The following is a 16,992-nucleotide window of genomic DNA, read 5'->3' as shown; positions in this document are numbered from 1 at the left end:
CTCTTATAACCGAGTTGTAAATGCAGTGGGCATACTCTCTCCTCAAAAGGGCAGTGGCAGGGCCCCTGTAATGTATTTTTATTGTGCCCTCCACCACTGCACATGTTTACAAATTGACTACTCAGCCGTATGTGTGTGCGATTCCCTGTTTCCCAATTCATATCTCAATTGAAAATAATGATATATACGCAACAGTGTTACTCAAGCATTAGCTCTGTCTGTCCGTTGCATGATATCATGATAGTATAAAGGTGTGTAGATATTAAGGGCTTATCTTAGAGAAAGCTAGCCAACTTGATTCATAGCGTTGCCCAAAACTTGAAGACCCAAAGCGGAGCAAAATATGCTATTTGCAAATAAGCAATTGCTTTTTGCCTTAAAAGCTAGCAATCAGTTTCTGTACCGATAATTATGAAACACTTTGTAGGACTGAACACATGATGGAAAGCGTTACAAAAATCAATGCGTGTGCGTGATTTTTCCCCAAATTCGTTGTTTTTCAGTTGCTGGCTGTCGCTCGATGGAGGGCTCCTTTACGCCTTTGTTGGCCCAGCTGCGGGGGTGGTATTGGTAGGTCTATAATACATAAAACATAAAAATAAAACATAATAAAATTATTCTCACGACGAGTTTCATTCAGACTCTGTCGCCTCGACGGACCTGGTTTTCACCTGAGGACGGCTGCTTGCGTTGTGGCCGAAACGTCGTGAGAATAATTTTATTATGTTTTATTTTTATTATTTTATTACTTCCCTTCTACGTGACTTTACCGAAAGAACCAAGAAGATACATAAAACATGTAAATGGGTAGGTCTATAATAATAATAAATACAAATTGGTAGTTCTCAAATAAAATAAATAGGCCTACAACATTCGCTTATTTGTGCCATATGCTGTAGAATAATATCCCCGTTCTAATGGATTAATATCAATAATGGTGTTCCCGAATTGATTTAGGGAGTATGACATTTCATTCATGCATTGATTTTGGAGGAAAAAATAACAGAACCCCATTTTGATAATCCAAATTTTTTTTTTGTCTTACACTAATCGGACACATATTGAAAAATGTCTCCTGTGATTGAAATCCAAATCCATCTCAACCAGTTTGGCATGCAATTGGCCGCCTTAATTTAAGATATTTGGAAGGCGGGCTTGAATTAAATGAAAGTGCAAGTTCACTGCCAAACCACCTGGGTGTCGTTTCTTTTGGCGTACACTTGTTTGTACTGGCAATGCGACTGACGCGTTTGTCCAGATACATCTGTTTGTGCTGGCAATGCAACTAATGCGTTTCTCCAGACACTGACCAAGCCTATGAATTCTTGGCTTGTGCTCGCAAATTTTATGGAGGATTAAGTCCCAATAATTAGCTGCATTGGCAGTAACCGCACTAATGTGTTAAGCATTTCAAAAAAAATAAATCACATTGTATTTCATTTGCATGAGCATTACATGCCATGACGACGATTTACAACGACGTGAATAGTGTAGTCATGTCTAAAAGTAAATAAAAAATAATAGATCACGACGTTTCGATCCCAACACAAGCAATCGTCTTCAGGTGAGAGAGAGAGATAGCTGCTGAGACAAGGTCTTACGTAGGCCTCAGATGGGTGCATCAAGGTAGGTGGGTGGAGCTAGAGATGGTCCAACCACAGAAGCTGGGGCAGTGGCCTTTGTATTGTGAGAGATTAGCCTGTCCTGAGATGGGTGCATCAAGGTAGGTGGGTGGAGCTAGAGATGGTCCAACCACAGAGGCTGGGGCAGTGGCCTTTGTATTGTAAGAGATTCGCCTGTCCTGAGATGGGTGCATCAAGGTAGGTGGGTGGAGCTAGAGATGGTCCAACCACAGAGGCTGGGGCAGTGAACACCCAGCCTGTCAATATCAAGACATACAACCTAGTAATGAAAGAGTCAGTTAACATCTCTCTCACCTGAAGACGATTGCTTGTGTTGCGATCGAAACGTCGTGATCTATTATTTTGTATTCACGTGACTCGACCGAAAGACCCAAGAGTATGAATTCCTGCAGTCACGAAAGCTTTAAGATTTAATGTCTAAAAGTATTCATGTATAAGGTCCATTGTAACATATCTGTGCTAGAAGCAGAATATACGCACGTGTATAAAAAATGCAATATATGTCGTATAACTGAATCTACATTCACTTAGATAGTATTACATTTTGCGTTAATTTTATTGTCTTGTGATTCTACTGAGACGTTACAAAGGGTGTGTATTGAAGATGGCACAAAATGTGACAGTAATTTGACGTACGAAATCCATTCATTCTTCACTTCTAGTAAGGGTTTCTTTATTTCTTGAGAAAAAAAGAGGATTCAGACATCCCTCTTTCACTGATGCTCACGCTAATGTTTCATATTAGAAAGCCACAGGAGCTACATTGAAAACTAATTTCTTTTCGAACTCATTTTTTCGTTTAGTTTGTTGTCCTTCCCCCGCAACACCGATTAGCATGGTTGGCTTCGTGCGGCGGGGAAGAGGTTCAACATGCGTACATTTAACACAGCAACATGAAGGATGCTGCCTTGGCGTCATTGTTAGCAGACTGGACTTGCAATGCAATGGTTGGGCTGCTTGATTTGATCTTTGGGCACTGTGATTGAAACAATGGTGCATGTTTCTTAAACCATCGGACCTCTATCCACCCAGCATAACAAATGGATGCACCACAATTTGGCCGGTCGTGTGTGGTGGATGTCTGGATGGCATGGAAAGTAGACCAAATATCCTCTAGAGAGGCTCTCCAGAGCTCCCACTAGTGGAGGCCCTTCCACCAGCAGTGGTTGGCTACGTCCGGTGCGAAAGAAGTTCAGCATACATACATACGATTATAGGGAATGTACCTTTACCATAAAATCAAATACATTTGAAAGATAGAGTGTCTTTACTGTGTCACGATAAAGTAAAACAATTTAAAAAAGCGGTGCGTGAGTGGGCAACATTGACTTCAGCAAAATGACAACTCAAAAATCTGTCGACGGGAGAAAAAAAAAGAGCAGCCATGTTCGGAATGTGATTGAGTTGCAATGAATAAGCACATTTCATAAGCAAATGCCCACTGAGCGAACAGCTGGGATCACTTGCTGGCTTGGTAATAATATATGGGAGCAATTGAAGGGCTTTTCCATCAGGAGCTGTCACTCTGCAAGCCGCTTAACTACGGGCGGCTGAGGTTAATCACATCACTGCTAATGGTCGTTTGTACATAATTTGCTGAAAGTTCGTTTAGAGCAGCATACCCTTAATTGCTTGGGTTCCGATGCCTGTCATTCTGTTTGGACGGGAGCAATGACAACCATCATTTAACGCTTAACCAGATTTAACCATTGGTTTAAAAATAAGCCGATTAAATGCCCGTGTGTATATATTTTGCTTTTTATATCAGTTACATTATGTAACTGAAATACAGTGCTGTGGTATGAGTATGTGCTCTTACAGCATTAATTAATAATCATTATCACTGCTCTAATATATTTCCCAAACGATATTTAATTTTACACAGTATCAGATTTTTGTTGTCCAAATGTTTTGAGATGTAAGTTGTTTGCAATGGATTAAGTAGTTAACGTCTCGCCATGGTGGCGAGACGTTACTATCTCTCCTGTTATACAGGAGCAGTTAAACGAATGCGTAAGTTTCTTCACTCTTTTCGTCTCTCTCCGCTCAGCCATATAAATGAGTACAAACACAGTTAGTCGATGGGCAGGTCACGTGTCGTGAGATAAGCTCCCACCTCTTCCAATACGTCTTGCCAGCATGTAAACGTTTGTGAAATATCCTTTAGAGGTGCTGTCTGCAGCTCCCTCTAGTGGAGGCCCTTCTGCCAGTAGTGGTGTGAGCCAATAATTGTACTGCTGCACCGTTACCTTTATTGGGAGAGTAGAGGGTTTCGGGTATGTATGTGGGATTTTTTCAGTCTTTCTGTATTCTTTTTGGGAAAAAAAATAAAATCATGTAACTTTGGTTATGGCTATAATTATATATCCAGTGGAGAATAATAATAATAATAATTCTAGATTTGAAGCTTTCGTAACTGCAAGGATTCATACTCTTAGGTTTTTTCGGTAAAGTCACGTTGGTAAAAATAACATTTAAATTAATAAAAGTAATAATAAAAATTAAATAATAAATCACGACGTTTCGGAGGCAACACAAGTCTCCGTCATCAGGTGGGACCATCACAGCTAGATTTACTGTATCAGAAAATCAGTAAATCTAGCTGTGACGGTCCCACCTGATGACGGAGACTTGTGTTGCCTCCAAAACGTCGTGATTTATTACTTTTATTTTTATTATTACTTTTATTAATTATATTTTTTACCTACGTGACTTTACCGAAAAAACCTAATAATAACAATAGTTCACAACACTGTTGGATGAAGTCATGGGGATTGTTTGAAACCACTCGCCATGCTGCTCAGTGCAAGTCCGTGAAAGCGGGTGTATAGGATCGGTTTCGTCGTCACCCACCACTCAAATTATCCGTGACCGGATGTCGAACTCATGCTGCTCGGTTCAGTGCGCAGCGTGCTAACGACTCCACCACCACCACCACTCTCAAATTCCCCCCAAAAGTGGGTTTAGTAACTGAAATACTTTTACTTCATGAAATTGGTCTCGATGAGTCAATTTTAAGAGGTGAGGCAATTGCTGGTCTGTGTTACTGTGGGGTACAACGTCTGGTGACGGAAAAAAAACACGCGAAGAGTCGATCCAAAGGAATAATTTACGTGAAAACATTGTACGCTTTCTCAACCAATCTAATTGTCACGGTCAGAAACACAATTGCATGAAAATGTATTTTTTTAAAATAATCATGTAGGTTAGACCTGTTTTGGCATTTTCTTATAAAGTATTAAAACACTTGCTAAAGGTCAGAATATTGCACACAGCATGGATAAGCATAGATGTTGAATGATTACGGGTTGAACGGTGTATTATGAATTATCCATTACATTGATTGACAAGATGTGTGTGTGTGTGTTGTCTTTGTGTTTTTTAGGTTAATATGGCCATCTGTATTCTGGTGTTCAACAAATTAGTGTCCAAGGAGGGTATTCCGGACAAGAAGTTGAAGCACACGGCTAGGTAGGGGAGTATTGAAAGACAAGAGATGTGTTATTTTTTACTGAAATATATATTTTAAAAACAATAATAGTGGATGTTAAGTTTTCAAGTATTTTATTATTTATTCTCATGATTACGACGTAAAAAAAAATAACGTGATTCAATTTTCACATGTTTTTTTGTGTTTTTGGGTTGTTTTGTACTTTTTAAGTTTCGTAATCCCGTTCTTTATAATTTAGGAAAAGTGATGCGCGATGCTATAATTGCGGTTTTGGTTGCACGTCTTTCTTCTTTGCATTGCTTGTGTTGGTTTTTTAGGCTCCAACCATTTTGCTTTTGGTTTCTTCTTCACTTTTGTTTGCAGTCAGATGGCACTTCCACATAACGGTATGAAGGTCAAATGTTCCAAGTGTGGAGTTGTATCAGGAAGCTCGTTATCAGCCTCAACTGCCAGTAATGCCATGTTAGTCTTTTTTTGCACACGACAGCTATCACAGTGCATGCACAGCACCGCCTGACAGTTCTGGGAGGGGAAAGCGAAGGTTGTAACCAGTCCAAAAAAATTTAAACGACATCCCTCCTGCACGGTCACCGCATCACAAGTGCACAGCTCCAAAGAGGGCTGTTATGAATTTCGCGATCGTGCCGCGCGAATTATCCAGGCTATTAATAACGCCCGCTACTGTTTCCAGTTTTCGCTTTCCTTCTGAACCTATTACTGCAGTGTACACTTAATGACATAGTACAAATATTCAATATTTCTGTTTATATATAGAAAAATGTAATTCATAATTTTGCACAAAGTACACATATTTTTCTATAATTGAACGACTAACAAATAAAACACGTTAACAATTTTTTTAATGTCATGCCGCAGCTGTAAACACGCTTACCAACAGAATCGGGCGTAAATGTCTCATTTTCTGCCCAACCACTGCCCCCATCCAACCACCCCCTCCCCCCTGAACCCCCCCCCCGCACCCTGATGATGCCCCCTCTGCCTGGCTTGGTGGTGGCATGCAGGGCCTCCCTGTGGAGCTCGTGTGTCGTGCTGCCCCTCCTCGCCCTCACTTGGATGTCTGCCGTGCTCGCCATCACCGACCGTCGCTCGGCCCTCTTCCAGATCCTCTTTGCCGTCTTTGACTCCCTCCAGGGCATTGTCATCATGGTCGTCCACAGTTTCCTCCGCAAGGAGGTCAGGCTGGGGGGGGATGTGTGGTGGAGTGGGGCAGGGTGGGGCACTGAACAATAGAATAAATCCGCTTTGTGGATCGGCAGCGTTAGCCATCCCTTGCGTTCGCCGCGGTGCCGCGTGGCTCCATTCACCGTCACCGAGGCACATACGTCACAGCCTTGTGTGTATCGTGGATGTCCACGAAACCCACGGTACCTGCAGCTCTGCTGTGGCTAAGAGGCACCCATAAAAATTTGGATGAAAACCATGGTATTTTTGAGTACATATTCTATCTCCTTTCAATACGTGACTTGCTGATTATACTGATGATGGGACCTTTATATACACAGTAGTTCGCAAACAGTAGACTAACGACAGAGTCAGTTGTTGCGTAGATTTTATTTAATTACCATACGGTAACAAATATTTCGTGAAGTGGGGGGGGGGGTGAATGCTGCGGATCCTCCCTCTAATCTGACCAATGTCCACAGGGAAGCAATCACTTGTAAGACAGCCCCAACTACCCAAGTGTCGTTGTGCCCCTGCAATAAAAATAGACGTGGTGGATGGTGTAATTAATTAACTCTTATGCTACTTCCATTACTGATTATAATTTAAGTGGCAGATTGGCAGCAAAACAGATGGGCTGGTGGTCTATCAAAATGGTAAATAAATCTTTCAAGATGTGAATCGGGCTCACGTGATTCCTAAGTCATAGGGAAAAGTTCCACACATGTTATATTTTCGCTTATATATTTACATTGAGCTGTAAATAAATATGTCATGTTTAAGCATTCATAAATGTGTACTTTCCTCGAGTAATATTAATCTGGGAATTTAATTTGTGGTCACTGGGTGTTTGTGTTTCAAACAAGATTAAGTTGAAATTCTGTCCACTCTTGCTTGGCAGAAATATGTCTCAATGCCAGCCTGACACAAGGCGAGAGCTGACACCATTGATGTTGACATGCCCATGCCATGCTGTTTGTAATTTAAATTTTCCAGGTACAAGATGCCCTGAAGTGTAGAATTAGAAACACGGCCGACCAAAGCAATGGGGAGTCAAGTGGAACGTTTCCAAACGGTCATGCTGAGATTTTGGTAAAGCCACCATTAACATCGAATCCTCAGTATTAGTGGATTGTTGGTTTAAGCTTTCAGTAAATGACCTATATTTTATCTCAAAGTGTTTTAATGTTAAGCTGATTATATTTTTGCAATGAATGCTTCTTTTAAAACAATTGCATTTGTGATGTTTCTGACCCAATTTTTGTTTCAAATTTGTTTACATAGTCTGACTTTGAAAAGGATGTTGAAATGGTTTGTAGATCAGGTGAGTTTATTATCTTTAAAATGTTTGCATTATTTACATTTTTATTTGTGTAAACTGGAATTGCTCATTACGTAAGTGAAACAAAATGCCTGCGAAACAAAATGCCTACCATGTTCTCTTAAAATATTGTTCTGCTTACATTGCAACGCTCATGATAATCCGTTTCATAATTAGAATGTAGTGTAACTTATTAATGTATAATAATGCATTAGCCTGGAAGTGTATGTCAAAGTACCCTCCAGAGTAGCTCCCTTAATTCCTCTCAAATGGAGGACTTTTCCGCCCGCAGTGGCATGAGACAGATATCGCATTGTGGCACCTTTACCCTCCATTTATATTTTTTACCTAATAATTAATTGTCCTTGATTTCAGATACATCGCTGTATAATTCAACTTATGAGCCGCTGTTATTTGTTCTCACCATTGCCCCCAGTGCTTAGCAAGGATAGCAGCATAAGTAGGACGGCCACAATGACCACGTCGATGGCCACGGACATCCTCCCGGAGCAAACGAGCCTGGAGAAGCCCGACTATAACCCAGAGGTGGTGAGCCAGCCGGGCTACCTGGTGAGCAACCTCCCAGACATTCAGCTGCAGCAGCTGTCCACCTCCGTGCTGCCCATGGGCATGAACGATCTCGGCAACTACCACCTGAGCATGGAGATTGCGAGCGGGGGGCAGGGCCCCGTGTACCTCTGCAAGGGGGAGAACATGCAGGACGTGGAGTTGCTGCGAGCGCAAGAGCGGGCCCTTGCCAGCGACTACGTGGTGCTGCCGAGGAGCGCGCCGTCGTCGCAGGGTGGCGGCGGCGGCGCCGGTGGCGACGGCTTGGAGGGGAATGTCGACGAGGTCACCCTGCGACGTGTGGCGCGTTTCAACGAGGACGGCACCGAGCGTCAGCCCATGGGCGATTGCGGCATGGACCTGACGAGCAGCCTATTGGAGGCCGCTTCGATGAGGCACCAGGGCGCCCCTTTGGAAGCGGCGGCTCATTCGTCCTTGAGATTTGGCTACGGGACTCTCAACAGAGAGATGCTCGGCCAGGTTTTAAGGAGCGAAACGAGCTCGACGGTTTCTCTTAACTCCTTGGAGGTATGTAAATAATTGTTTGAACCGCCGTAAAAAAAAACAAGCTTGGCTTAAAGAGAAAAAGAAAATTGGTCTGGCTGCGAAAATGTGCTGTTTGTTCCCAGTGTTTATTCCCAAAAGCAATGTAATTCATTAGCATTTAAAGAAGTGCTCTTTACTGGCTTGTAAATGATCAGTGGCATTTTTTTGTATTTCATATTCCACACGTTGAAAAAACGTGTATTTTCACGTGATGCTGATGTATCTCATGTTAATTTTCAAAAGCTGCACTCAGGATCATTTAATCTTATGTAGCCTGTTGTGTTCCCTCCATTTCAGAGAAGAAAATGTAAATATTCAGAATTGGATGTTGAGGTGAGCAGATGGTTTTGCTTACGTGAACTGTAATGTAATTTCTCTCATGCAGTTCAGCTTAAGCTTAATCAGGGGGAAGTGCAAAGCTTTCTGATATTACGTGAACCAAATATGACTTTAATCATGACGGGTTGGTTTTCATATAATGGAGAAATTGAAAAGTGTGTTCCCTTTATGAATAAAATACAAACATGTTTTTTTTGCGATGAAGTCATTTTTCCGATTTAATATTCAGTGCGTATCGACCAAACGCACGTTTGATACTTATGATGACCCTATGGCATACCCAATACCAAAACCAAATTCAAAAATACGTTGTGTGCATTTGAGCTTTGCAGATAGAAATTCTGCATCACATATATATGTTGGCAAAATTGCACACTTGCCACTGGCCACTAACCCTTCAATTTTAGCCCTTAAAACTCAGCTCCTTACTAAGCAAGCAGCCCTCTCCGAAAGTCAATTTGTTGACTTCTGGCAGATTCATTCTCCAAATTGAACACTTAACCTAAGAGCCATGAGGGTGGGTGGGAGGAGGAGGGGGGGGGGGACTTAAAAAGCATGTGTCTGACTAGCATTTAATTTTGAGCTATTCCATTGGTTATTGCTTTCAATTATTGGATATATTTAACTGGAAAATAAACGAATACATTGTGTGTATGTATTGAGTGATGCATCACATCCCTCAGGTATTTGGCTGCTATCAATTTGCACGTGATGATAAGCCACTTCGTTGAGTTATCAATTGTGATAGGCCAGGTCGCTTCTGAAAAATAGCTACGTAGCTCAGTGGGCCTTGCCTGGTAAAATAAAATATTGTTTAGTTAAGTTAGCACCACTGCACAATAGGAATGTCCACTCCTACCACCGGCATTCACATTTCACGTGCGCTACAGGTTATAGCTCTCGCATCACCTGCTCAGGAACGCGACATCATATGCAAGGAAATAAACATGTATTTGTTTCTAGATTTGAAGCTTTCGTGACTGCAAGGATTCATATTCTTAGGTTTTTTCGGTAAAGTCACGTAGGTAAAACATCAAAATTAATAAAAATAAAATAAAAATCACGACTTTTCGGAGGCAACACAAGTCTCCGTCATCAGGTGGGACCGTCACAGCCGGATTAGCTGCATCAAGTGATGCAGCTAATCCGGCTGATGACGGAGACTTGTGTTGCCTCCGAAACATCGTGATTTTTATATTATTTTATTTTTTATTAATTTTGATGTTTTACCTACGTGACTTTACCGAAAAAACCTAAGAATATGTATTTGTTTCTCAGCCTTGACCAACATAATGGCCCTCGTTGTATACTCATCTCTTTGTTTTAGAAAATTATGCGTACACGCAAGAGGCATTTAGACATGTTCCAGGATTTGAACCAGAAGTTCCAGCATGTCAACAAAGACAGGGATATCTCGACGGTTGATCTCATGGTAAGAATTGAAGAGCTGTAAGTACCCTCTCACAATGCAATTCATGTTTACAACGCTCAACAGTATTATTTTATGTTGTGGATTATATAGTTGTACGTCAAACTAAGCCCCGCGGCAAACAGAACGTCCTTGCCTCATAACATCTGGCGGTTCATCAGCAATGGTTTAAGCAGGCCTGATGAGATGCTGAATGTCAAAACTGGTCCAAAAATTGGCTTGTATTTGCCCAATTCTGCTGAAATGATGCAGGACATACGTGTGTGAAGGAGACGCATTATCTGCTTATTCCCTCGGTGTTTGTTGTAAATTTGCTCTCTTGTGGTTTTATTTGAATAGAAATCGAGCCAGAGGTGGAGTGTTTCTTCAGCAGGAAGTGAAAAGGTAAAAATTACATTTACCACTGCAAATTGGAGGCAAATGTAGCCGTCTAATTATGAAAATGCAGTCAATGATGCAATGGAATACATTTGTGTTATCCTATTTGTTGTTTCGTATATTGTGCATTGGGATGCTGCCGTTGTGTTAAAGTGAGAACAGTGGACAAATCCAGAGGTCGCCAGTGTGATTTAATCTCCCGGGATGGTAGCTGAAACAACGATGCAAGTTTCTTAAATCCCCCCCCCACATCTGTCCACCGAGCAGTATAGACGGCTCCATCAAAGTTAGTCGATCAGCAGGTCGTGCATGGCGAGGCAAAGACCAGGTACTCCTACCGCGTCCCAATTCGTCGGGCCAGTGTGAAAGAGTAGGCCAAATACCTTTTATATAGCGATTCTCCAGAGTAATCAATTGTGGGGCTGCACTTTTGCCTTTTTTGTTTTGTCATCTGCTGGAGATGTTGATATATATTTGACTATCCCAATCGATCAATCGTGCACCATGACCATGCAACTCATGGACCACCCTAAATCGCATCCACTGCACAAACCATGGCGGATGCGGAGACCTGATACACAAGTGGAAAATTAAAAACTCTCCAGAGTGCGACTGTGGTCACCCAGAACACACCGTACAACGTATAACGAGACAATGCCCTCGATCCACAAATACGAAGGTGACATCACAGCGACACACTCTGCTACTCCTGATGTGGTTGACTGGCTTGACCACCTTGAATGTTAAATTGTATTCGTTGCTCTGTATCTACATCGGCCAGACGAAAGACAAAGAATTGTGCACCAACTCTAGCGTCGTCTGTGTGAGCCTTGCTCAAGTTTTGTTTGAATTTAAAATGTGTTTTTTATTTGTCAAAATTGTCCTATTCCTATATCCAACCGTATAACCCAGGTTGCTCTGAAAAATTAACTCTTGTCTCAACTCTCACTGGGTCATAACCTGGTTCAACAATAAAGGATCTGCATGCTATATTCCATTTCCCATGAAGCCATATATGGATGGCTTCATGAACGAATCTTTGTTGATAGCCAGTGGGCTTGCAAAGTACCATCGTCTTGGAGAAATCAGTTTCGTGTGAGCCAGCCGCATTAAAATAATGATCAGCCACGGCAGAAATATTGGTCCTCCCGTGTTTCATGTCATCAACCACTTTGGGTCATGGCTTGATTTGTGTTTCCTTGTTATCTTACCCCAGGGCACATATGCCCCTCCCACTTCATTGCGCCGCCAGAGCTCTTGTGCCACGCCCATTTCTGAAACCTTTATAAACTGTTGCCTTCGGTGACCTCCCCCCTCTTTCTACATGAAGCCGACGCTCGCTTGTGATCGAAACATCGTGGTTTTAATTTGTATTATTTTTTCTATCTACGTAACTTTTCCGAAAGAACCAAATAATGTGAATTCCTGCAGTCATGAAAGTTTTATGTAAAAAAAATTACGGTCTTGTTAAAGAAACCAGTAAGACACATTTTGTGTGATTTACAGACTTGTAGAAGGGGAATAGATGCAATCCAAATTACCATATCTGTTACATTAGATTCACGACTGTGTTACACATGCATTACACATACCCCAACCCCTATCACTATTTCTGCCCTAAATCATGTATTGCATGTGCAGTGTCAACGATTCAGAGACAGTTTCCATGGCCTCATCCGCACACTCTCCACAGTAGCTCAGCCTAGCCTGTGCATTACCCGAGCCGTCTAACACTAATGCGCTGACTGAGATAGCCGACTACTATCCTTCCTAGCGGAGACGTTTAACGACGACAGCGACGAGACGACAACAACGACGAGATGAGTCAACTCCCAGAACCAGCAGCCCCGAGCCCCCCGCTCTCGGCTCCTTTTATGCTCCCAGCACGGCCTGGCTCCGCCCTGAATGCGCCTCTCTTCTCGAACCCACTAGCAGGTTCCAGGGGCCTCCAGACGGGGTCCTCCGTGACCCTTGCCCCAGTTCCTCCGCCCTGCCAACACACACCGTGCTCACACTCACCGGCGTGTGTACTGTCTGTCCACCACAGTTGCCGCTGCTGCCCACCAGCCAGCTCCTCTCTTAAAACAACCCCCATCTCTTCTCCCTAGCCCAGCCTGTTACTGCTACTTCCCGCCCCGCCCCCCAGCTACGACCAGTCTTACCCCAACCTCTATCACTAACTACCCCAACCCATATCAGTACCACTACCCCAATCACGACTCTAACCCATGCTTAACCTCCCCCACCTTTTCTCCTGACACCATAACTGTCTTGGTACTTTCAAAAACCCCACTCTGTAAAGTGCCTTGGAATAAGGCGTTATATAAACATATGTAAGATTCGATTTAGAGACATATCCTGGAACAAGACAGACTCAAGCAATAACGACTGGAAACATTTTTTAAAGGAAAAACCGGCTAAACGAATTCAACGATAACAGTAGGTAATAATTTTTGTACAATATAATTTCTTACTTCTTTGAGTCTGAATGAAAGAAGAAAAACATCGCTCTTCTACCTTATACATGCAACTCCTCTCGGGAGGGGCCAATTGTGCTAAAGACAGTACATTTGGCATGTAACATTGATTGACTCTGTCATATGTAATGTCAAGTCATCCCCAGTGGCAATACATCCTGTTAAAAACAGAGGGCTCGCTTGGATGCGTGTGAAATACGTAACGCGAGACGGAAATCCAGCGGACGTCGTCTGCCTCGCGCGACATTAAAAAGCAATCCTCGTTCACGTGCCCCCCCTTTTGCCCCTCTCGCTGCCCTGCAATGGCCCAGGAGAAGCTGACCCCGAGTCGCAGCGCGTGGGACGGACAGCGCAGTACGTCGAACCACATGTCGCCCGCGTGGAGCGGCCTGGCCTGCCAGTCGCAGCCCGGCGCCGCCGAGTGGGAGAAAGCCGTTGGGCCTCTGCCCCTGGTGGCCCACGAGGGGGACATTCAGACGGAGGTGTAGGAACGTGTGCGCGCACTGCCACGCGCCACGTCTTGCACGTGTCTCCCCCCTTTCCGCGACTTGGAGGTGTACAGAGCAAGAGGACTTTTAGCGAACGAACGTTGTGTTTAATACCAGGCACCCGCGTCCTGCTGTTGATCTGTTGATCATGATTGTGCTGCTTTATAAATACACGATGCCATTTATCATCCCCCCCCCCTCGTCGAAGCAAATTGCGTGGTTTTGTTTAGTTGAATGTGTTACAGCGTTCTAACATATTATTTTAGTTTGTTGTGCCATTTGAGTTGATATATTACAAATGTTAGGAATGAAATTCACCCGAATAGTTTTTTTTCCTATCACTGCAATTTCAGTATCTTGCAAATATCTAAATTTTACTTAAGGTATGCTGATATGTCGATATATTAAAGTTACTGGTGTATACCAGTATGGTATTTTTTTAATATATATTTCTGAAAATATTAAAAAGCCACCAATGTGTTGTGAAGTAATGTGGAATAAACGTGTTTCATATGGTATATTTTCCAACATTGCCTTACATAAAATCCTATAGGGCAGCCAATGAATAGCATTTAAAACATCCTTGTTTGATCCTTATGCACATGTAATATAGATTAAGACAACCTTCTATAGAAGAATGTACACATTTCAAATTTGCATAAGATCACGTGGGGATATCCTTAAACTCTTTAAGGTGGTTATGTAAGGGACTGGAATGAAGTAACATTTTTATTTTTTTTTCAGATTGTTTATTTTATTGCAGGAGATGGTACGTTTACATAAGACATGCAGTGAGAAAAAGATACCTAATATATATAAAAAAAAAGTTACTACCTTTGGATACAAATAGATATGATTAACCTTTTAATTTGCATTCACAAAAAATGTATAATAGAAATGCCACTGTATATTTACAACAAAAGTCAGCCTTAATTGGACATGCCATCGAATTATAAACTAGAAGGTAAAATGTTATTACATTGACAATCACAAAACAGGTGTGTAATTCATGTGCCCATTGGCCCTTTTAAAAATGTAGTTTACCACTGAGTATTAAATATGGTGACGTATGATTCGACTTTGCTTATATTTACAGCTTTAATGTGTAAAAAAGCATAAATTATAACTTTTTAGTTTTGTGTTTGAACTCCCATTTTCAAAAGCATCCTCTCCACTTGCCAAGTTGTACATATAACCTACCTTATACACTGTCAACACAGAGATAACTTATTTTTTAAAATACAATAATATTAAATATAAAGTCTCGTAGATATTGCAAGTATTTTGTTTCTTACATGCTCACTCTTAAATCTTTCATACAGCGACCTCGGTTTGAGTTTGCAATAGCCATGTAGAACATTATTTGCACAATTTTGCTTTTACAATGGGTAACAAGTCACACGAAAAAAAAACAACGCTACTTATAAATAGGATTATTAAAATGAAAAAAATCGCTTGGGGCTGATGAATTTTAATTTCTGTAAAAAATATTTATGCATTCAGCTTTCCATCTGCACTATGGCATACATTGTATAAATTGTGCTAACATGTTTCTTTTTTTAACAGAACAAAAAAACTTATACTATTAAGCAACCTATTGTACATTGATATAATATGTAAGCAGAACATCTAACGGTTTAGTTTAAAAAAATTAGGATGAGTATATGTTTGGCTGTTTTATTAACAATGTATTATTCAATAGAGATAAAAAAAATTGATTACGTTTTTCCCCGAGCTAATGCAACGCTTGGGTTTGTCATTTATTTATAGTAGCTTAAAAACTGCTATTTTCTGATGTATGAAAGTTTGTAAGCTGTACAAGGCTTCAGAGGGTTACTAGACATGTAAAAACATGTTTATTAAAATAAATCAATTTATAAATAAAATATATTGTGCCCAAGTTTTCGCAATTGTAAATATTATTTGCACACATGCATATTTATAATTGGGTGTGCAGTGGAAGTCACGTTTGAGTGATTTCATTGGGTGCGTTTTTGTGGATGCCTGTGCTTTGCTAACTTAGGAAAGCCACACTTATTCATCATCTGCAACCTAATTTCACTGCTTAGGGAGGTAAACGAAGCCATGCATCGAGTGTCTTTGATTGCTATTATTTTTTAACGTACAATAAAAAAAACGCAATCATAATTTCAAGCCTCATTTCAACTCACACGGTACATTAATAATCATTCAAACAAATGTGGTAATTGTGAAGAAATATGTATGCCATAAAATTTGCCGTAAGGTGCCCTTTCACTGTATTATATGGTTTTTGTTGTAATGTTTCCACAATTGCTTCATTGTTCTAGTCATGTCATGAGATGATGCATTTGTATTTTTTACAAAGCAGTGCATTCCTACTTATTAGAGAACGGCCTTTGGAAGTGGATATCACAGAGCTACTACTGAGATCCCTACAAGTGACCTATGGTTCAAACAGTAGGTCGTAGCACTTTTTTTGTATCTTCTCTGCATATTAGTGTATTGTTCAGTCAAACCAATAGTTTAATTCTCAGAGCTGAAATGTTATCTAAATTAAGTGCAGCACCAGGTTTAATGTTTTTTTTGGATGCTGTTAATTTAAATCTAGATACTAGAAAAACTAACTTTAGTTTTTCAGGTAAAAGTAATCCATAATTTAATGACAAGAATGCCATCAACAAACAATATTTTAATAAAATTTACCAAAATGTAAGAAACAATCACTTTTTCCACCGGATACAATTATACTAAATTCTACCTCCTGCAATACCGTTCCATAGGTGATTTATATGACCAATCAATACAGCATAAGTTATCACCAATGTAATGTACATTGATATAATTAAGGATAGCCTATCACGAGGTCTGAGTGCTTGTGAACACCTGGTGATGCAGTTTGTAATCCATAAGAGGTTTTGGGGTTAGATCGCGTAAATATATAAATGTGTCGTTAAAACCCGCCAACACCCGACACAGCCAACTAGTAAGGGTTGTCACGTAAACAGAACATGCCAATTCGTCACTTGTACAGCACATCGGTGTGTTGGAGAGCCAAGCCACAACATTTACAATCGGAGTACGACTTTTCACCAGTAATTACAACTAGCTTAATCCTGCGACAGCCAGATTTGGAGAAGTCCACCTGTTTCGTTCCTTATATAGAGGCGTAGATGTGTTGACCATGCTTCT

The 16,992-nt window shown here is 41.2% G+C and overlaps 1 protein-coding gene across 5 annotated transcripts in view; it reads left to right on the top strand.

The window, feature by feature from the left end:
- Positions 1–15,969, top strand: part of LOC144931729 (adhesion G protein-coupled receptor B3-like) — a 65,551-nt gene extending 49,582 nt beyond the window's left edge. For 2 of the 5 annotated variants that reach the window (XM_078855953.1, XM_078855951.1), the window contains exons 19-29: positions 504–570; positions 5,029–5,114; positions 5,458–5,556; positions 6,117–6,288; positions 7,273–7,368; positions 7,561–7,600; positions 8,034–8,692; positions 9,008–9,043; positions 10,377–10,481; positions 10,818–10,862; positions 13,645–15,969. In XM_078855953.1, coding sequence (XP_078712079.1) covers positions 504–570; positions 5,029–5,114; positions 5,458–5,556; positions 6,117–6,288; positions 7,273–7,368; positions 7,561–7,600; positions 8,034–8,692; positions 9,008–9,043; positions 10,377–10,481; positions 10,818–10,862; positions 13,645–13,821 — 1,582 coding nt within the window. In that variant the 3' untranslated portion in view covers positions 13,822–15,969. Of the gene's footprint in view, positions 1–503; positions 571–5,028; positions 5,115–5,457; positions 5,557–6,116; positions 6,289–7,272; positions 7,369–7,560; positions 7,601–8,033; positions 8,693–9,007; positions 9,527–10,376; positions 10,482–10,817; positions 10,863–13,644 lie in introns of those variants that run through there. The other 3 variants (XM_078855955.1, XM_078855954.1, XM_078855956.1) reach the window with 3 other exon arrangements.
- The last annotated feature ends 1,023 nt before the right edge of the window (positions 15,970–16,992 follow it).

The sequence above is a fragment of the Lampetra fluviatilis genome, chromosome 4, assembly GCF_964198595.1.
Source record: "Lampetra fluviatilis chromosome 4, kcLamFluv1.1, whole genome shotgun sequence".
NCBI classification, from domain to species: Eukaryota; Metazoa; Chordata; class Hyperoartia; order Petromyzontiformes; family Petromyzontidae; genus Lampetra; species Lampetra fluviatilis.
This window is presented reverse-complemented; position numbering and strand designations above follow the sequence as displayed.